The following is a 21802-nucleotide window of genomic DNA, read 5'->3' as shown; positions in this document are numbered from 1 at the left end:
ATAATAATTGTGGCATTTGTTAAGCACTTACTCTGTGCCGGACACTGTCCTAAGCGCTGGGGTGGAAACGAGCAAATTGGGTTGGACACAGTCCCTGTCCCACATGGGGTTCTCAATCTTAATCCCCATTTTACTGAGGAGGTAACCGAGGCCCAGAGAAGGGAAGTGACTTGCCCAAGGTCACACAGCAGACAAGTGGCAGAGCTGGAATTAGAACCCAGGTCCTCTGGCTCCCAGGTCCCTGCTCTTTACACTAGGGAACGCTGCTTCTCAAATTTGAAATCTGAAACAATGAGGCAGGGCTCTCACATCCCATCTTCCCAACTGAACAGTTTAAATTGCACACTGCCGTGTAGCATGCTGGGATGCTAGTCCCTTATCCCATGGCATTCATTCCTTCCGTTGTGTGCCTGGAGGAACACGTCAAGAAGGATGTAAAACACTCCCCCGCCCCCCTCACCTCTCCACCCCGGATACTTGCCTTCACGGAAACCTTGTTGGTGAGTCCTTCCCGGGATTTACGGTAACCATTTTCTAACTTGCCTTCCCTTTTGCCGTCTTTATCTTTTTTCTCAGATTTTTTCCTTAAACGGAGTGCTGTGTGCCAAGATGTTGACTTCCTAGAGGCAAATTAAGTCTTCTGTTAAATCCTCTGACCTCCTAATGTTCTACAGGGCATTGTTCTCTTTCAATTTCCCTTGGAGAGCTGTCAAAACTAAATCTGGGAAGCAAAATACAATGCAAATGGGCCAAAGGGCCCCATAATGAGCCTCAGGTGCCCCTGCTAAACAACTACTTGGGGTTTTATGTTAAGAAGCAGTGCAGTGAACAACACATCTCCTGGGACTTTTATATTAGAAATACGTTCTGGGTGCTCAGTTTTCAAATTTAAGATTAAAGAGTAATTGGGAAGATTTTTTTTTCTTTTAAGAAAACCAAACTAGACATAGAAAGGAGTTTGCTAATTTAAGCTGAACAAACTACAAAGAATATCTGAGTCCAACTACTTCTGGGGTTTATTACGATATCCTGCTCGGAAACTTTGCTTGTCAAATGCCCTTCTTTGGTCTGCCTTCTGGGAAACTGGGACAGAGCCTCCTCCTGGCCAATCTTCAACCACACTGAGGCCAGTGAGGAAGAGCGGGCTTTGCAACAGTGAAATGAAAGAGATGGGAGGGGGTTTACTTCCTCAGTCATGCAGTGACAAGTTTCAAATTTCTAAGTCAGCTAGGCTCTACTGGGATATAAATTACACCCAGAGAGCAGGAAAGGCCCTCTTTAAGGCAAATCAATCCTTTCAAATTCCCTGGTTTCTGTTTCTAAGCTCTTGGAGTATTAAGCTACCACAGCATCCACTAACTGCAAAAATGCACGTCTTCCTCCAATCAATGCCCAGCTTACCTAAATATCGGGCCCAATTAAAGTTTAGGATCACGGACCCCCAACCAATTACCACAGCCAGTTCGCTAAGTAACTCTTCCTTTCTCAGAGTTTGGATTAGATTCTGCACAGTGGTTTGAATTCACTTCAGCCCCTCTTGACCATAAGCTCCTTGAGGGCAGGGATCATTTCTGCCACCTTTACTGTCCTCTTCCAAGCACTGAGTGCAATGTTCTGCACCCAGCAGGCACTCAATGAAGACGCTCATTATGGCAGGGAGCGGGTCCGCTTATTCTGTTGCATTGTACTCTCCCAAACGCTTAGTACAGTGCTGTGCACACGGTAAGCGCTTAGTAAATACCACTGATTGACTGACTGACTGCTCGAGGAGGACTCTGGCTCTAATTGTCGTTCTCCCTCTCCCTCTTCAACCTGTCCCTCCTCCTCCCGGAAATGGACACTCACTTTATAGTTCCATCAGGGTTATCGATGATGACTGCACTGGTGTGCCCCAGGACGTAGCCGGGAATCCAGCCTTCGGCTGCGGGGCACTGGTCGGTGGCGGCTCGGAACACCAAAAACATGTTCTGTTGGTTGCTGGCAAGAATTTGCACGACCTCTCCTTGATAGACATTTATCTCATCCTCCTTCACTGCCGTGTAATCGTGTGTCACCAGCATGGTGGAGATATTGCTACTGCTGCTACTTTCACTCTGGGGGAACAGAGAAAGGGAAAAACTGCTTACAAAGATGGATCCCACCCCAGTTTCCAATGGGGCCATGAGACCCGGAAGCACTTAGTTTGCCTTTGTAGTCACAGGACAGAGAGAGAAAGGGGGGAAAGGGAGGCAGGCGGGGGGGTGGGGGGGGGGAGAGAGAGAGAGAGAGAGTCACATTTCAGCTTTTCCTTCAGTTCTCATCTCTTTCAACAAATGTATCACCTCGTGTTGGGCAGAGAAATGTTGATGAAGTCCTTTTAAGACTGTCTCCTTGATTAGAGGTCTGTCAGTTCTGCCTGTTGATGTCACAGGCTTATCTTGACTTCGCATCGTGGCCAGAACATGGTCAATGGAAATCTAAAAGCAGTGTCATCCGGCCCCCCTCCTCGCTGACGCAGATAATACAACGGGGGTTGATGTGTGCGGACATGGAATTGTCTGATTGTAACATCTGACGATGGTCCTGCACTCAATTTTTCATACGAGTTGGGGTTTGCCCCGCCTTCAAGACACAATTCACATTAAGTGCCAAGACCTATCTTGGAAAGAGCACAGGATTGAGAGTTGGGAGTCCTGGGCCTGGCTCTGTCCCTGGCCTTAGCATGTGACCTTGGGCCACACAGTCAGGTTCCTCATCGGTAAAAAAGGATACGATATTTGCCTTCAGCCTGTGAGCCCCAACCAGAAAAGGTACTCTGGCCAATCTGATTTTGCCAGAGTTGAGCAAAATGCTTGGTATTGAGAGAGCTGCTTAACACCATAATTTTCTTCATATTCCAGCAAGTATCCAAGGAATCAACAGTTTAATGAATTTTTTTAAAAGAGCAAATTACCTACCATCTGGCTTAAGGGAAAGTTCATTTGCCCTTGCAAACCTGCTGCCAGGCCCGTGGTGTTCTAACCCATTCCCTCCTCGCTCCAGCTCACAAATATTTCCTTTTGCCAGCCAAGACATAAGAGAATTAAGTCTACATCACAGGGCCTTCAGTCCTCACTCACAATCCTAACTCTTTGGAAACGATGAAGACTGCAGGGTGGCAAAAACACTTATTTTTACATTTTGGTCATAGGAGAGGCGAACTGCAGGGAGCGCTGAAAGAGAACCACAGGGGCCCAATGGCATTTTAGCGCACCAGGTGACGGGTGCAGGTTTCTTCTAACAACAAGATTAAGAGAAGAACATATGGGAAGCAGTGTGGCCTAACAGATAGAGCATGGGCCTGGAAATCTGTGGTCCTGGGTTCTAATTCTCACTGATAGCTGCTTGCTCTGTTACCTTGGGCAAGTCATTTAACATCTCTATCCTGCAGTTTCCTCATCTGTAAAATGGGGATTCAATACTTAATCTCCCTCCCACTTAGACTGTGACCTCCATGAGGGGCAGGGACTGTGTTCAACCTGATTATCTTGAATCTACCCCAGTGCTTGGCACATAGTATGCACTTAATGCTATTATTATTATTATGCAATTGCCCTCTGATTTTTGCATATTGGGTATTACATTTTATGACAGCAGGCTGGTAGTTAAAAATAATCTTGCCTCAATCTCACGCTCCTTCAATGCAACCGGTTCAGTCCTTCTCAGGAGGGATGGAGGAAGAGAACACTCACACTTGTCTTCCCATTCTGCCAAGAAATAAGTCTCTCTCACACCCGGCTGGGAATCCAGGCAAATAGGTGCCCACAAAGTGGCAACCTGATCTCTCAGGGGGCGGCTGAACCGCAGAGGAGGAAGGGCAGAATATGGCTTATTGTGTTTTCTTCCTAAATGTGTTGGTTAATTCTCAGAGGAGAAACCCATCCCAGAGAGAACGCTTACTGGGACCTAACTTTCGACTTGGGAAAAAATCCACAGATAGCTACACTCCGCCACCCTGCTGCTGACCCTGGTGAATGCAGTCACCCTTCCCTGGGCCGGTTTTGACTCTATTTATTGCCATTGTTCTTGTCTGTCCATCTCCCCCGATTAGACTGTAAGCCCGTCAAACGGCAGGGACTGTCTCTATCTGTTGCCGACTTGTTCATCCCAAGCGCTTAGTACAGTGCTCTGCACATAGTAAGCACTCAATAAATACTATTGAATGAATGAATGAATGAACGGTTTGTCACAGCTGTGAAGGCAGAAGCTTTTCTGTCTCTCCATGAACCTCCACCAGGCACTTCAAGTTCCCATAGTAGAAGACTGGGGAACAACGAGACGGGATCCGTCAACCTTCCTGCCATCCCAGGGCCGGACCAGGTCCGAGCTGCAAGTGGGCCGTGCAGCCTGCCGGTGAGGCATGGGATGTGCCACCCCAGATTGCTAACTCTCAGAGTGAGGGGCATCCTGGCGGTGAGTCCACGATCTTGAGGATGGGGCATATTTGGGAGGCTGGGGTAGCTTCATTTTGGTGGGAATTCATGGGACAACGGCTCTGTCCCTGGGCCCTTGTGTCCCATTTCACTTCATGGGAGACCCAAACTCATTGAAAACAGCAACACAGAAGTTATTGGTCCTAAATATTTTTCTTTTCCCCAGACTGACAGTACCGTAAGTCCCTTGTGGGCTGGTATCATATCTTCTTCTACCATCCCCTCTTAAGTGCTTAGTAAGGTGCTCTGTGAACAGCAGGTACCCAATACATGTTATTGGTTGACTGATAATGTAAAAGTCCCTGCCTAGAAAACAAAAGATATTTAGGTTCAGTTGAGCAGTTGTTTTCTCTACAGACTTCCCAAGAAGCCAGAATTTACGATGGTAGCTGGACACCGGCCCGGGTTTCGGCTCTGCTTTGACACCCGATTGATGTGGGTGATTCAATTCAATGCTCCACCTTGGTTGTTTGGTTCGTGAAACATTACTAAGGACATTCCCTGCTGCCTGGAGTTTTAGCTATAGAGAAAGCTACATTATTTTTAAACACCCTGGAAATGCTAGACACTTATGGTTACGGGAAATAGAAGTGGCTTCTTAATTGCTATGTCAAAAATTTTAGTAAAAATGCAATTACCAATGACAGCTATCCTATTTAGTTGAACAAATTATATCAGAAAAGAGAGGAGAGTCGAGGCCAAGCCAATCCCAATGAAAACTGAACTGAAGACCGGAAGGAAAAGAAAATTCATGCAAAGGGAATTTGTTTTTTAGGCCTGAAGATCAAAGCAAAAGACCAAAAAAAAAAAAAAAAAGAAAAAAGGGAAAAAAAAGAAAGATCTCAACACCTCTACACACTGAAATGATTCAATTCCAAAGGGCATGCTTTGAGAAAAGGGTTACAGGCCAGGTGGCTGCGACCAGCAACTGGAACTAGGAAGGAGCTGTGCGAGAGAGTAAGGAAACAAACAAACCAAAAAACTAAAACCAAGGAAAAAAAAATACACCACACCAACCAACTTGTGAACACAACACTTAGGGAGAGGTAACACGAGGACTGAAAAGCGCTGTGACACTCCTCTCGCGGGCTCGTCGTGGGCCAGTCTGCCCAGAGGGGCAACGCTGCCCTTCCCCAGATGGACGGATGTCAAACCGAGTGCAGAGTCTGTCGGTTACCCTGCTTCCTCCATCCCGGCCCCCACACAAAAACGTGCAGAAGGTTCAAACTCCAGATGCCCTAAAGCAGTCTCCTCCTCTCTTGTTCGGGGTGAAAATTTGGGCGCGGTAAGTATTTCCCTTTGAGAGCCTGGATTTTGTGTTTTTGGCAGATAGTCCGTTTTGTGTTTTTTTTTTTCCCCCGGTTTGTTTCGGTCTAGTTTGCTCAGAGTTGCTAGTTGGAAGTTTTCTTGAATATTTTTTGATTTTTTTTTCAGCAGATGAGTCAACAGAAATGCTGCAAGTCAATTAAGGCCGAAGGGAGCAAACCAAGCAGCGAGCAGCAAGTGAAAAGTACAGGCCTCATATAAACGAAGGAAAAAAAGTTGAAAATAACCCCCCCCAAAAAAGTTATGTGTAGGGGGTGTGGGGAGTGAACAGTAACAATAACGACAAAAAAAAGCCCCAAGACAATCTGCCAGCTGGAAAATTTAACCAAGACTTAACCAAGGCCACGGTGACTGCCACATTCAGGAGGTTAATTGTTTGCCTTCATCTTATTAGGGAGACCAAAAAAAAGAAAAAAGAAGAAAAAAAAGAAGCAAGAAGAGCAGTTAGTAGAGATCAGAGCTAGTGATTTTATGTTTTCAGCAGAGGCAAGAGAGTCACGATTATTGTTAGAAGGCTTGGGTAGTCCTGTGTCTGTATACATAGTTCTCAGTCGGTGGTTTATGTATACACACACGCACACGCGCACACACAAACTCACACATACATAGAGGCTATATATGTGTCTACTCGGCCAACGGACAGGAGGTATCCGAACGGTTGATTATTTCAGAGCAGCGCAGCACCGGAGAGCCAGAAGTTAGTACGGAGAAGAGTGATGGTAACATGGGAAGGTTTTAGAAGAGCTGGCAGGACAGAGGCGCTCCGCGCTCCTTACCCCGTTACTCTGGGTCGAGTGCACTGACTGCTCGCTGGTCGAGGAGCAGGTGCTCATGCGGTCTGTGTCCTTGCTGTGTGCCGAGTGGCGGTGGACCTGCCGCTGCAGGGAGTCACTGTCCCCGGGGAAAGTGAAGGAGCCAGGGCGGCTGGCGGGGGAGGCCGGGATGGAGCTCCAAAAGGAGCCCCCCTTCTGCAGGGGGCTGCTGGGCGGGAACGCCTCCTTTCCATAGGGAGCGGGGAACGCGGGGCAGAGCGGCGGCGAGTTCACGGGCGAGACGGCGCCGGGTCTGGGCTTGCCCAGCGTCAGAGCCCCCGGGCTGCTCCTGGCGCGGCTCTCCTCCGAGCTCCCCCGGGCCTCCTTGGGCGCTCCGTCCGGCCCCGGGCCGGGGACGCTCCCGCACGCCTTCCGCGGGCTCCCGAGGACTCTCATCTTCGGGATCTGCTGGTCCGCTTCTCTCTCGGGCCCCTCGGGCCGGGCCCCGGGAGGCTGTCGGTTTGGCTGGCCGGGGCCGGGGTCTAGGGAGGTGCTGCTGCTGCTGGAGGGTGGCGGGGAGGGGTGGTGGATGGACGTACCTGACATCTTGTCTGCCTCTGCCTGGGCCGAGGTTGCAGAGGAGACCAGGACTGGGGAGTGGTGTCGGACGGGCTGCGGGATCCGGGACGGCCGGCTGCGGCCGGAGCCGGAGCCGCCGCTGCTGTTGCCGATGCCGGGGCCGCCGCCGGGACCGCCTCCGCCTCCTCCGCTGTGGTTCCTCTGATATTCGATCGGTGAGGTCAAGGCTAGGGGGAGAGGCAGAGAAGGACCCAGAGGTTAGAACGGGAACGGGATGCAAGAGAGCAAGCTCCCTGTGGCCAGGGAAGGTGTTTTACCGGCTCTCTTAGATCTCAGGCACTCTTCCATGGGCACAGTATAATGCTCTGCACACGGTAAAGCGCTCGCTTGATAGATTCTGTGGATTCGTTGATATGCATGCGGACGCAAAGGAAGGGGTCAGGGGAAAGATAGGATGGTCCAGTGCCACTGCTGTGTGACCTCAGCCATGTCCCTTCACTTCTCCGTGCTTCAGTTCCCTCATCGGTAAAATGGGGATTAAGACTGTGAGCCTTTTGGATAATGACTTTACTGATTCTGGTATCCGTCGTGCACCAAGCAGTGTGCTGAGAAAGCACTGGGGTAGATAAGAGATAATCAGTTCAGACACAGTCCCTGTTTCACATGAAGTTCACAGCGAAGTCAGAAGGAGAACAGGTATTAAATTTCCATTTTACAGGTAAGGAAACTGAGGTGTAGAGAAATAAAGTGACTTGCCCAAGTTCACACAGCAGATTAGGAGCAGAGCTGGGATTAGAACTCAGGTCCTCTGACTCCCGGGCCTCTACTCTTTCCACTAAGCCATACTGCTTCTCACGAGAGGGGAGAGGAAGCAGACTAGAGGGCTCAGTTCAGCTCACCATCACTTTGGAGAAACCATGCCAGTACGGAATATCTCAAATCGACCAGCATCACTTATAGAAGGGCCACCTGGCCAGTCGGAAGAAATTCGGGATTCTCTTACCATTTAAAAAGTTGCGCTGGTTTTCCAAAATTTGGTTAATTTCATGGATCCATGTTTGCCGGACACCTGGGCTAGAAGAATGCAAGACGAAGGTTTCCAGGACATCGGCAGTCCTTGATGTCAGGGCGAATTTACAAGGATCATTGTCCACGTTTTCCTCCATGCAAAGGCAACTCACCTGAAATGTTACAGCAACAGGGGATGGGAGTCAGTTCAGCACAGAGACGAATCCAGAGACTATTCCTCCTCCTCTTCAAGGCACAGAATTCAGCCAGCAGCCAAATTCCTGAGGCTGAACCCATTTTCTTGTCCTGCCTCCGTTCAACAGATTCTTTTGGCTCCCTTGCATTCTACTGGCAAGACCTCACTTGGGTGACTTTCTGATGAAAGGGCCAAGAAAGGGGTGAGGCCTGGCTCAGTCAAACTAAAGACTTGAACTCAGATACCGGAATTTTTGCTGTTCTGATTGATCATAAACCCACTGGGTGATCCTGCATCTACTCCACAGCATTTAAGAATTCATCCCTCTCTCCAAGCGTGTGCTGGCAAAATTACTCTCCCCTCTGCTGCACTCATGCGAGCTGCTCCCAAAACCCCTGGAGAGACCACCTCCAGTTTAGATATTTTAACACATGGCTATGTCTTTACGGAGGACAATAATAACAAAAATAGTAATCGCTAAGCACTTACAATGTGGCCAGCATTGTACTAAGTGCTGGGGTAGATAAAAGATAATCAGGTCAGATTCGATCAGATGTTTTAATCTACAGCTCTGTCCCTGCAAAGTGTGTGTGTGTGTGTGAGAGAGAGAGAGATATATTAGAGAGAGAGAGAGAGAGAGACATAGAGAGATATGCTGCTCACAGCCTCCCTATGCCCAGGACTGTGGCTCAGCCAAGTGACTCCCTGCCTAGCCTCAAGGAGGAGATGAGACCAGCTGTGGCAAGTTCCCCTGAACTCTGTCGTAAGGACTGTTGGCAGAAGCAGAGGGAAGCTGCCACAAAGAACCTAGTAGGCCTCCGGTTGGGAAACGCTGAGCTAGGCTTCATGGAGATACAACTCTGACAGTGGTCCTTAGACCGACGGCTGCGTTTAAGCGGTCTGTACGATGGAAGGATATGTCTGGAAGAAGGAGTCGAAAGTAGAAGGGGAAATTAGTCTCCTTTATGTCGTCATAAGTTTTAGGGTAGAATTGGCACTGCAGTGAAAACAGATCACACGCACTCGTGCGCACACACACACATGTTACCTTGATGCTGTTCTTAAACAAGAACCCTGGCATGGAGAAGCCTTTTTTTTTATCAAGCGGCTCGCTGAATATGACAATCTGTTCAAAGAGGAAAACCCGCCTCTCCTTGCAGCGAGGCAGAAGACCGGCGTCCTGGTCTGTGACTAGAAATGTATCCTGAAGGAGGAGCTTTCCCTGGGCTACAATTTTACCCTAAAATAAAGCAACAGAAAAAATTAATTGCACTCTGACTAAATTCTCTTTACATTACACTGCCTTTTAAGCAAAAAAAAGTATGTTTCCCCTACACTGGTAGCCAGATTAACCTATGGATCTTTTAACAAGAGATTTCCTAGTACTATTTTGCATATGTCCTCATTCCAAAGAAAAACATGCCAGTAAACAAAAACCATGCAAACTTTTGCACAGACAACTGCAAAAGATGGATCGGTGACTGAACAAACACCTGATTAACTCCTAACTTGAGTCTAGAAAGTTGAAACAATAAACACAAGAAACAGGGTTAGGAAAGGGAGGGGACAGGTGAGAGGTGAGAATTCTTAGAGTCCTCACACAACACATCGAGTCCAAAAGGGGTCACGTCGGGCTCCCTTCTTTAGTTTTAAGTGAACCCCCGTCCCCATCCTTTCACCCTAGTTTATGACTGATCTGAGGGCCACGCTTAATAACAGCTCGTGAACCCCAGGTGGGCAGACAGGACTGTCTACTGGTACAGAGGTCACTCGGAGATATTCCGTCCTCCCCAGGACCACAGACAGCAGTGGCTCCTCCAGCAAGCTGCCCTACAATGCAAGTTGCTGGCCACGTGAGGGGAGGGTGACACACTGTGGATGACTCCGTGCCACCCAGCACCGCTACTGGAAAAATAAATCCCGCAAATGCCCCACTGATAGCAGGTTATCTTTTTCCTCTCCACAAACCGTCTGTAAGATGAAGTCGGTAGCCCACGGAGGGTGTCTCTGGTCTACTGAGAAGGTTTCGCCTTCTGACGAACTTTAAGGTACTGAAACACACCACCCTCCCCAGTCGGATAGGGTATCTTAATAGATGCCCGACTGCAGTATTTTCAAGAGGACAGAGAGGAAGGAACTATCTTTCAGGAGCACACAGAGATGTAAAAAGGACAGAGCTGTATACCTTCTGTAAGTGTATACATGGAAACGTATGTATAGGAAGTGCTAAATAGGAGCTTAGGCCTTCGGAGATATGAGGGGCTCACACAGGGGTAGGGTTAAACTGAGGAAATGTGGAAATGAGAAATCTGGCACGTTAAGGAGCAGAAAAAATTCAACTAAGAAGTCACAAAACTTTGAGACAAATATCTGAATTACATCAAATCCTTGCAGACGACCAACATTCATCATGTCGTTGCACCGCTTTGGCACTATGCACATGACTTCTACGGCTCTCTGTTGGAGAAAAATGAGAAGAGTTGAACATGCCTGAGGAATAGCTGTGCAATTACAGTATGTAAAAAATACAGCTTAAGGTTCACTTTATCTCCCCAAGCAGTTGTGAGAGCGCCTCAGCGGAACTCTAAGCAGCATGCTGAACTACCCCAATTCCACATTCTTCCAAAACTTCCCCCAAGCCATGAAGACACTAGGGAGGTGTCTGAGCAATAAAGAAAACAGAAAATAAAGTAAGGACAAAATGTACCTCTAATTCTGTGGTGTCCAGATTTGCTTTTTTAGAATACTTCAGGAAGTCCTGTTGGAGAAAAGAAAAAGTGCATGGTTTGAGAGCCAGAGGGTAATAAGGCAGTTAGGGAAAAACCTGTATGAGATTCACTGCATTCAAATGGGATAAAAAATAAAGGTAAATGACAGATAACTGACTATGACAACAAAAGGGGCACATAAGCTTTGGATGATCCAACAGTCACTTTTCTAACCTAATAATAATAATGTTGGTATTTGTTAAGCGCTTACTATGTGCAGAGCACATAGTAACCTAACATAGTAACCTGAGTGAGGGACCAAGCACTATATTTTATGGAAACAGCAGAAAAGGCTTGTATGTCTAGAACCAACTCATCTTGTAACCAGCACCCTGAGATTAAGCATCTCCTATGGGCAGGGACTCTTTCTGGCATTTCATCCGGTGCTTGGCACGTAAGTGCTTAATAACTGCTTCTCTTAATAAGTGCTTCTCTTATTTTGAATCTCAAGTTTGAGTCCGAAAGACTCCAAGATACTGCTAAATCAATATAAAGGCACTGGATGGATGACTCTGGAACTCCGCCAAAGCCTCCACTACAGACTGTAATAGTTCAAAAATAATCCTAGAAATAAAGCATAAATTTAACGTGAAAGATGAATTTGCTGTTGAGAGCTTTAGGGATAAAAATACAAAGCTTATTTCCCTCTAATTGTTTTAAGGCAGTGCCTTAAAAAAAACACCTACAAAAGTAGAAAACATTGGACAGCCTTTTATATTTTGTGTTATAAGTATCATCTTCAGTGGATCCACAACAGATCATCTTCGAGAAACAGAAATCCCAACCGGTCTGCCGGAGTTTCCCGAGGCGGCATCGTTACCCAAGTGGGACTGGCCCTGGCCTCACCTTCAGTAACAGCTGGTATTTCATAATTCTCTGCACAGGTTTTATAAGCAAGTCTGTGAGCTGCAGTCTATGGCCCAGCCGTTGCTTTAGGTCCTAGAGTTGTAAAACAAAATGTTTTAGTTTAAATCTGCTCAATCCCAAGAAAACCGCAATAGTTGTTATGGTTGGAAGAGCCATCCGCAAAACAGGCAATTAATCTCATCGGAAACATTCTATGACAATGTTCTTTGTCCGGTGCTCACTCCCTCTGACTGCCTCCAATTTATTCAGGGCTAAATTAAACGCTTCAAAATCTCCAGTTTTCAACTTTTGGCTCTATGTTGCTTCTCCAAATACATCTTTGACTCTCTCTTGCTTATTTAACTGATTTCTGCAATTACTATAATTCCTTCCTCATGTGAATTGCAGAATATGGCTAAAAGCAGCAGATAAACATCATTTTGAATTCATGAGTGAAAAGCCCTAAGTTTAACACTGCCAAAGGCTGCAGGTTTCAGCTACATCGTCACCGGACCTTGTAAGTCAGAAAGCATTTTCCAAAGTCAAAGAATGGTAGTCTGCATTCATGCTAAATACCCCTCTTTTAAGGCCGACAGTTACAGTGCTCGCATCAATCAATCGAAAATCTAGTCTCCTGAGGTTTCCTGAAGAAAACTACCATTTTTTACCTTAAGCTGCCCAGAAGTAAAATTCTTTTTGCCCTCAATCAATCCATGGTATTTTTTGAGTGCTTACTGTGTGCAGAGCAGTGTACTAAGCACTTGGGAGAGTACAAATATTACAGTTGGTAGACTCCACCCCTACCCTCAAGCAGCCGACAACCTACAGAAACCCTATATCAACTCACCTCAAAAAATGTGTCAATGTATTCTGAGACAATGTGCTCAGACTTTGGTTTGTTTTGGCAGTAAACTATATACATGTGCAACCGTCTCTCCTATGAATAAAAGAAACAAATACATTGCAGTTAAAAACCAAAATGTTCATTTGGTATACAAGACAACATATTTTAACCAGAATAAAAACACATTCTAGCCAGTAGAAAACACAGCTTTTTTCTTGGATTAGATACACCAAGTATTTCCATTCTTTCTTTTATTTTCCCTTCCTGCCATTGTTCTTTTTCTGTCTCTGCTACTATTCTCTGGCTTCATTCTCTCCTTTCCAATAGAGAAGCCTGTGTATGTGTTTCCACTGTCACATGAACCCTCACTTGAAATTCCAGAACGTTTGTGTGTCACTGGATACCCAAAGGAGGGGATCTGTGCATGGATGCACATATGTAAAGACTGAATATAGAAAAGTATTGTTCCATGGTCACAATCGTGTATTGTGGGTACAGGGATGTGACATGTGAATCTTTGGATATGAACCTAGGTACCTTAGCATGGATATGAATGCATGTTTCCAGGGCAGGTTAATGCAGGTTTGTGTATGATAGGGACATGTTCATGCTTGAGGAGAGGAAAGATTGAAGATATGATGGGGGGGAGTCACTGGCACTGCAATCGATCCTTCTGCATAGGATCTCAATCCTGAAGTGTTAGTACTGATGCTGATCGTTCTTCATTCCTGACAGGAATTTGGGAGAAGTTCTCAGCTTGTGCTGTTGGGCTTTCCCGGGAGCAGTGCGGAATGGTGCAGCAGTGGAACCTCTAGTCAGTCGCTCAGTCATTCGATCGTATTTATTGCACTTACTGTGTGCAGAGCACTGCACTAAGCTCTTAGGAGAATATGATTTAACAACAGCACAGACACATTCCCTGCCCATAACGAGCTTACAGTCTAGAGGGGGAAACAGTAAGTAATACCAAGGAATAAATTACGGATAAGTACATAAGTGGTGTGGGGGTGAGACAGGGGGATTAACCAAGGGGGCAAGTCAGGATGACGCAGAGGGAGTTGAAGAAAAGGAAAAGAGTCAGGGATGGCCTCCTGGAGCTTGGCATTTGCACAGAGGATGGACAGCACCCTGCCTGACTTGCACATTTCCCGTTGGGAAAAGCAGATCCAGAAATGCAGCCTGCTTTCCTGCTAGCAGGACCAGGACAACATTTCCCAGAAACACCTGAGGGACAAGAGCTCTACCACTGCCCCTCTTTACCCCAGTCTCACATCCCTAACTGGGCACCCCCCCCCCCCCCCGTTATTCCGCTTGCAAAGACCTAAACCCCTGCTAAACACAGGATGAAGAGTGGCCTTAGAGACAGCGAGGCTTCTCCGTTAAGAAAACTTTTCTAGACAAATTAGTTATGGATAAAAATTGTACGTACATGCTTCACAAAAAGAGAACCCAATTTTTCTGGATCTTCAAGGCACTTCTCCAACTCTCCTAAAAAGAAGCTGGAAACAAACAGGAGGAAAAAATGGGCTCGAATGACAACGCACCAAAAATAAGAGCACTGCTGAATGACTGTCTATTTACTTTAAAAACTAATTATTTTAGTAGACCTAGCCAGAACACATTGCATAGACGAAGCCAAAATTGTTACAGTTTGGTTTTCTGAAGAAATAGGATGGCTCAAGGATGGGAGAAAGAAAAGCAGAACTCTCCGAGATTGAAATCACCCACTTCGCTCCTGGGCGGACCAAAAGGAGTTTAAGAATGGTTTCAATGCAACCGGCCACTTTGCTAAGCTCTGGCCACAAACATACTGATCCTTCCCTTCCTAGGTATCTTTCAATGGAATGAATTTAGATAATCCCACATTTATGAAGATTTTTCCAAAAGACAGGCAAAATGAGTTTCTACCAAAAATATTCATGTTGCAGTGCTATGGGAGTAGCTAAGGGAACTTAAGGACAGCAGCTTTTCCTTTTCATTACTATCTTTTCTCCCTGTTCCAAAAATATAAATTTTCTGGGGACAGTTTAGGCATCAGTTCATTTTCAGGACAAGTAGTTTTATTAACAAGGGCACCAACCCTAAAGGGATCAATGGGAACCTTCGTCGCCACAGCCTCTGCACCACCGAGACTGAAGCAGTGAACGGGCTCCTGGCCGAAGCCCCACCCCATGCCCTGTGTGTCTCCCCATAACCCCTCTCCACACACTCTGATCCCATGCATCTATAACAGTCAATTCTTCAGGCATGGGTTCTTAATCTTAAAGACTCAGGACCAAGACTCATCCATTCCATCAACCCACTTTAAAACACTGGGAAATTTGACATTTTGGGGTGGCCTGACGTTATGGGCGCCATGACAGTCCTGACCTCCTGCCATCTCCATATGCCCACGTCAAATGGTCTGTCTCCACTGGGGTGGAGAATCCTCCTGCTGGCCATGAGACCCTCCCCACCCCTAGATAGGGAAAATGAATACACAGAGAATCAGCGTGCCTTAATGGAAAATGCACGGGTTTGGGAGTCAGAGGATGTGGGCTCTAATCCCAGCTACACCACTTGTCTGCTGTGTGACTCTGGGGAAGCCATGTAACTTCTCTGTGCTTCAGTTACCTCATCTGTAAAATGGGGATTAAAACTGTGAGCCCCACTTAAGACAACCTGATTACCCTGTATCTACCCCAGAGCTTAGCACAGAGTAAATACTTAATACCATCATCACAAACTATTATCCTTCTAGCACTATATTACAAATGAGTAAAAAAGCTGTCCATCTCATAAGCATTTCTTCGTACCATTTCCCTATCCTAGGTGGCATATTCTTTACTCTTTCCCAGCATAAAGCATGATGCAGGAAAGAGCTATCCTTCACTTACTAAAACAATTATTAACATTACTAAATACATACTCTCTGTGCCAATCATATATCTGATGTATGTTTCCAAACACGATTTTGTCTTTTCCTTTCATGTCATCAGGGACGCCGTCTTCTTTCATAAGTGCCATGTATCCCTGAAACAGAGGATTTCTTTGAAGAACCATTTTCACCAAACAACAATGCAATACTGCAGTAACAAATAATTCAAAGGCATCGATATAAAGAACATAAAACACTCTTATCTGTCCTTTTAACCTAGAGACTTCAGAACCCCGTCATGATACAAGGGCATTATCTTAATTTTACCCAAATTGTACAACTATTTCCTACATTGCAGAAAAACAATTTTAAAAATAGCTTTCCTAAACTTGTCTTTTTGTTTAAAGTTTACAGAGTAAAGTTCATCTAAGGATCCAAAGCAACTATAAATCTGAGATCATGCACATACATCACTTTAAAATCCTTTCTGTGGTTTGTAGGCAACATGAAATATTTAGCTAGGAATAAGCCTTTTTGTCCAAACCAGTCATCTAAAAGAAACAAAAGTCAGACAATCCTTTTAATTTCCTTCCCTTTGTATAAACAGTATAAGAAAGGTTTGAACAACTAGAAGGAAAAAAAATCTGACTTTGTGTTGGAAAGCCAGTGCAGTCATTCGGCAGTGTGATAATGGTAACCCAGCCCAACAATCTCTGGCGGTGTTTCTTGGACGGTTCTTTGTAAGACTAAGAATAATTCAGTGTGGCACTTCCAACAAATGTGATTTGGTCCTTATCCATTCTCGATCATTTGTTTTCTTTTAAATTTCAGGAATGTGAACTCCCATTAGGACATAAGCTCGTGGCTCAGTGGAAAGAGCACGGGCTTTGGAGTCAGGGCTCATGAGTTCGAATCCCAGCTCTGCCACTTGTCGGCTGTGTGACTGTGGGCAAGTCACTTAACTTCTCCGTGCCTCAGTTCCCTCATCTGTAAAATGGGGATTAAGACTGTGAGCCCCAAGTGGGACAACCTGATTCCCCTATGTCTACCCCAGCGCTTAGAACAGTGCTCGGCACATAGTAAGCGCTTAACAAATACCAACATTATTATTATTATAAGCTCCTTGTGGCAGGGAAATTGTCGCTTCTTTGTTTTGCCACTGTGCTTAGTACAATGTATGGCAACATGTGAGGTCAATTATTACAAATGCAGTACTGAGAATTGGCTGTATATTCAACAGATCCAAACTCATGACAGTAGACTACTAAAAGCAATTTATTGGTCTTGAGTAGAACTAGTTTTCATGTTGGAACACAAGAGTTTGAGTTTGTGTGGTTGCCTTAATAACAGGATAACAAGGGAAGAAAATGGACACTTAAAGAAGAGCCATTTCTGCTCTATATGTTTTCAGACCAGGATTTAGATACAGTGTGATGGAAAAATTAGGTAATGCTGTTCTTACAACACAAGTCTGTGCCAGATACAACATGATCCACAAGTTGGTGATGATAGATTCATTATAGGAAGAAACTTTTGTGTACATTGAATCAGTGGAGATGTGATCCTGCTGTAATTTCCAGCCTCTGCTTTGGTCTACTGTACTGAACTGTACTTTGTGCTTCTTTCTATTTAATTCAATGGCAAGGGTATAACATATTCAGCTAGTGGTGGAAATAGCATTAATATAGGAATTTCCATAATCATTGTCACCATCTGACCCAGAACTCTATAATTTCCATTGAACCAATGGTCACTGAAATGTGGTTTTCCATTAACCTGAGGTTCTTCGGTGTTTTAGCAATTCGAAAGGGATGCCAGAACCGTGTTGTAGTCTGGCTTTTTAATGTGAAAATTACCTTAAAATATCTTGTAATTTTAATAGACGTGAATACAGAATTATTAAATAAAAATTGCTTAGGAGCAGTAATTATAATCTTTAGGGGAAAAAATCTATATTTCACACAACTTCCTTAAGTTTCAAAACTAAAAAAGACATGCTCTATGGGTACCCTTGTATTTATTTTTTATCATCAGTAGTAAGAAAAAGGAAACGGTAGCCACCACCAGGATAGCACTGACTTTGTCTTCAACTTCTTTGGTTAAATAAATAATCCAAATGGTAAGCCCACAACTACTAAAAGTAATTGAAGAAATCTACCTCAACCACGTAGCCCAGGTCACGTACATAGTCCCGCTCTGTTTCCACTAATTCCTGTAAGACGTAACTGCAAGAAAGAAAATTTAACAGTATTTACTGCAAAACGTAACATCAGTAGAATGAACATTTTCAAAGGGCCCTCTCACCCCTTTGTATCAGCACAACATTTCCAAAATACAGTACATTAATTCTCTCAGGCCTCTTGATTTTGATTAGGATAAATGATCTTTTGCGGGTGTTCCCCAAGTCTCTATTTTCATTCTACATTCACCTTCTCAGAGAGCTCATCCCCTTGCTTGACTTCAGCTATAGCAAACATCATTTTTCAAGCCACACTTCTCACTGTCCCTCTTAAACCCTCCCAGCCTCCTAACTTTCCCATCTCTATTGATAACACCACCATCTTCTCTGTCATAGAAGCGCACAGCTTTAATGTCATCCTCAACTCTGCACTGTCTTTTTCACATTAAATCAACTGCTGAACCAGCAGGATTTAGGCAGCATTTCCTGGATAACAATAATAACTGTGGTATTTGGTAAGTGCTTACTATGTGCCAGCCACTGTACTAAGCGCTGGAGTGAATCAAGCAAATCGGGTTGGACACAGTTCCTGTCCCACGTGCGGATAACAGTTTCCAGATCTGTCCCTTTCACTCCACCAAAACAGCTACCTGTCCTTGGGTCATTCTCTTATCATATTATGGTTAGACTAATGTATCAGTCTCTGCATCAAGCAAAAACTGGCTTCAAAGGTCTTCCCCAGGTCTCCCCATTTTTGACTCTTCTGCTAATCCCCAGTTCCACTCATTCCGCCACCCAAGCTCATTTTCTAATTGTGCCTCTCACTCTCAACTCTCCAGCCTCCACCATCCTCACTCACACTGCTTTCCCAGCCTGGAATTCCCCCAAAACCCAAACAGACCAAACCATAGTTATTCCCATTTTCAAAATCCTGATCAATGCACCACACCCTAACTGTGACCTCCTTAGCACTTATATATATATATATATATATATATATATATATATATATATATATGCATCTTTATATAGTCCTAGGTCCTAGGATTTAGAATACAAGTAGTTTTCAAGAACCAAATCTTAAGTCAGAACTTAAATGGGAACCACTTTTTGCACAGGAACAAAATTATAAATGGAGGACTGGTTCCTGAACCAAAGTTGCATCTTGGCCAACATTACAAAGAATTGTGTACTCAATTACAGATATGTAATTACAGATTCAAGTACATTTATGCATTTTTATTGGGCCGTGGAGTCAGAAGGACCTGGGTTCTAATCCCGGGTCTGCCACTTGTCTGCTGTGTGACCTTGGGTAAGTCACTTCACTTCTCTGTGCTTCAGTTATCTCATCTGTGAAACAGGGATTAAGAATGTGAGGCCCATATGGGACGTGGACTGTGTCCAACTTTGTATCTACCCCAGTGCTTAGTACAGTGCCTGGCACATAGTAAGCACTTAATGAATACCATATAAAAAAGTAGTAGTCAACTTTTATTTCCCATTTCTCTGTGGCTCCTGGATCTCCCATTTCCACACCTCCAGTGCTCTGTACACCGCAAGTGTTCAGTAAATGCCACTGATCAATTCTAGAGCTAGAAATAAGGGGAAGAAATTTTTCCTGGGGCTCGATTCAAGAGGCACTATATTTCTGAAGAGTGAAGACTCAAAGGGCAGAGGAGTAGAATGCAAACATTTCAAGCCAATCTTACTGCCGTCTCTTTAAGGAGCTGGACTTCCTTTCTTCCATCTCATCAATGGGGGAGGAAGAGGAGAGAAGCGAGTTGTCTGAAGGGTTGAAGGAAGGACTGCTACTGTCGCCATGGTCTACCAACAGTGAGCTAGGCCGATCCTCCAAAGCCTAAACCAAAAAAATACATCCACAGGGAGTGTGCATTAGCATCAGTATTGATAGGTCCTGATTAAAATAAGTGATTAGAAAAGCCAGGAGGCTATTTAGAAGAAAGCATTCAATTACAGTTTTAAAGGTAAGTCGGTATCTCTGAAAAAGTACACACAATGCCTGTAAGAAAAATTTAAACAGGTTGGATAAAAGGAGACACACAACATAAATAAAATATATTTTACCCAAGTTTTACTTAAGCTACCCATGAACTGAAGAGACGCAATCCCTTCTCTGAAAAACCTGAGACCGACACTGTAGACCCAAGAGCAAAATCAGACTAGTAGTGTACAGTGCACTTTAAAAAACATTACCCTTTTCTAACGCCAGGTAACTTGGAAGACTGAGCGGTAAGACTGCCTAGCTGAGGCCAAGAGCAAGCCTCCCATATAGGGCTGTAAGTTCCTTGTGGGCAGAGAATGGGTCTTATCAACTCTACTGTATTGTACACTGCTCAGTACAGTGCCCTGCATACAGTAAATGCTCAATAAATACCATGGACTGAATGACTGATTGTTTGCAGGTTTTCATGTGATTTAGAAATGTGAGATAAACACTGAGGCTGTTATTAATCTGCTTGGAAGTGGGGATCCACATAGAACCAAGAGGTAGTTGACACTATTATGTCAACCCTCCTCTTTAATGAACGAGTATTTTTAACCTGCCAAAAGAGTAGGATGAATTGGTGTCACTGGAGCACTTTTTAATCACCAAACCTCAGCCCTGAAGGCAAATACTTGCCTATTTCCAACTCAGACCCTACCCAGGTTTGGTGTTCTCTGGTAGGAGATTTGGTAGACTGAATGGGATAACTTTTTCTCTTGACTTTCCAGAGTTCCAGAAAGGTGGCAGAGTTAGAGGAGTGATCATGGGAGCTTTAAAAAAATAAAAAAGGAAAAAAAAAACCTGACCACCCAGAAAGGATCCCTCTCTTGGGTTGCAGGGGAGATAACTGTAGTGACATGACATTAACAGGAAACCACTGAATTCACTGATACCAAAATGACCCCCTCACGTCTAACAGGAAACAACACTCAATCAAGTTCATTCCAGATGGAAACATATGATGACGCTCTTGCAATGATAACTTCCTTGAGCACAGATGATATGCCATGGGGAATTTGATTTTGACCCAAGATAGTGAGTTCACTGCCTTTCATAACTTTGTTCTGTCTCACCAGAGGCAGAAATCACCACCATCCCAAACCCAACCCAAATACTGATAGGTTGTCCAGTAGACCCTTGAGGCCACCCAAACACTCCCCTTTGTGGGATGCTGACAGTAGAGTCAGCCAGAAAAGAATGATCTCAAGTCTTTTCTGGGCTAACGTACCAAATAACGTCACTTCTGGCAATGGCAGCCGAACCACACCTCAACAAATTCACATACTGGGGCTCCAACTTCAAAACAAATAGAAAACAGGCCCCTGGACATGGTGGCCTACACAGCCAGCCAGGAGACTGTGAATCTGGCTGACTAATATACCTGCAGTTAGCGTGTCATAACCTGGAAATGAGTTCAGCAGTGACTCAGAATTTCACGGCATTTGGGCTGGGTTTGGATGGGGATCATGGGGTGAGCCATAAGTCACTGAAGATTTCATTTACAAAATTCTCATTTCCTCTGGACCCTGGGGAACAGGTGATTAAAAAAAACCACAACTGCCTACATTTCCCTTGTAATAAAATCAAGACAAAACCCAGATGACATTCTTTGAAAAAATATAAAAGTCTAACAAAAAGCATAACAGAGAAGTTGAAGCTTGATTCTCAAACAATAAAGAAATGCTCAGTTTCTCTCTGGCAAACTTGAGGTGTTTGTGAAAGAAAAACGAAAACCCAAATCAATGATTCATGCACCTGTAAGGTCCATGCTTCTGTGACAGCTGAACTGCAGGTCTAAGAAAAGTAAGTTTTGCAAACACGGCTAACTTCATTCAAATGAGGAGGTGTAAATATTTTCTCAAATAGGGTAATCACTTATCAAAGACCCCTAGAGACAATCCTGGAAATCCTACATTCTCAGATGTCCACTGAAAATGGTTCAAGGCATACTACACTCACCTGTAGCACTTCCATCCATTTTGGCTTACACA

The 21802-nt window shown here is 44.7% G+C and overlaps 1 protein-coding gene across 2 annotated transcripts in view; it reads right to left on the bottom strand.

The window, feature by feature from the left end:
• The window catches only part of TRIO (trio Rho guanine nucleotide exchange factor), a 324651-nt gene that overhangs the window by 12227 nt on the left and 290622 nt on the right, over positions 1 to 21802 (bottom strand). The window contains exons 38-50 of one of the 2 annotated variants that reach the window (XM_029054039.2): positions 19516 to 19664; positions 17786 to 17852; positions 15679 to 15782; positions 14200 to 14269; positions 12774 to 12863; positions 11927 to 12019; positions 11020 to 11070; positions 10692 to 10769; positions 9361 to 9552; positions 8112 to 8289; positions 6554 to 7335; positions 1846 to 2093; positions 482 to 620 (exon numbers count right to left, since the gene is read on the bottom strand). In XM_029054039.2, the coding sequence (XP_028909872.2) occupies positions 482 to 620; positions 1846 to 2093; positions 6554 to 7335; positions 8112 to 8289; positions 9361 to 9552; positions 10692 to 10769; positions 11020 to 11070; positions 11927 to 12019; positions 12774 to 12863; positions 14200 to 14269; positions 15679 to 15782; positions 17786 to 17852; positions 19516 to 19664 (2241 nt within the window). Of the gene's footprint in view, positions 1 to 481; positions 621 to 1845; positions 2094 to 6553; positions 7336 to 8111; positions 8290 to 9360; positions 9553 to 10691; positions 10770 to 11019; positions 11071 to 11926; positions 12020 to 12773; positions 12864 to 14199; positions 14270 to 15678; positions 15783 to 17785; positions 17853 to 19515; positions 19665 to 21802 lie in introns of those variants that run through there. The other variant, XM_029054043.2, reaches the window with a different exon arrangement.

The sequence above is a fragment of the Ornithorhynchus anatinus genome, chromosome X3 (genome assembly GCF_004115215.2).
Source record: "Ornithorhynchus anatinus isolate Pmale09 chromosome X3, mOrnAna1.pri.v4, whole genome shotgun sequence".
Taxonomy (NCBI): Eukaryota; Metazoa; Chordata; class Mammalia; order Monotremata; family Ornithorhynchidae; genus Ornithorhynchus; species Ornithorhynchus anatinus.
This window is presented reverse-complemented; position numbering and strand designations above follow the sequence as displayed.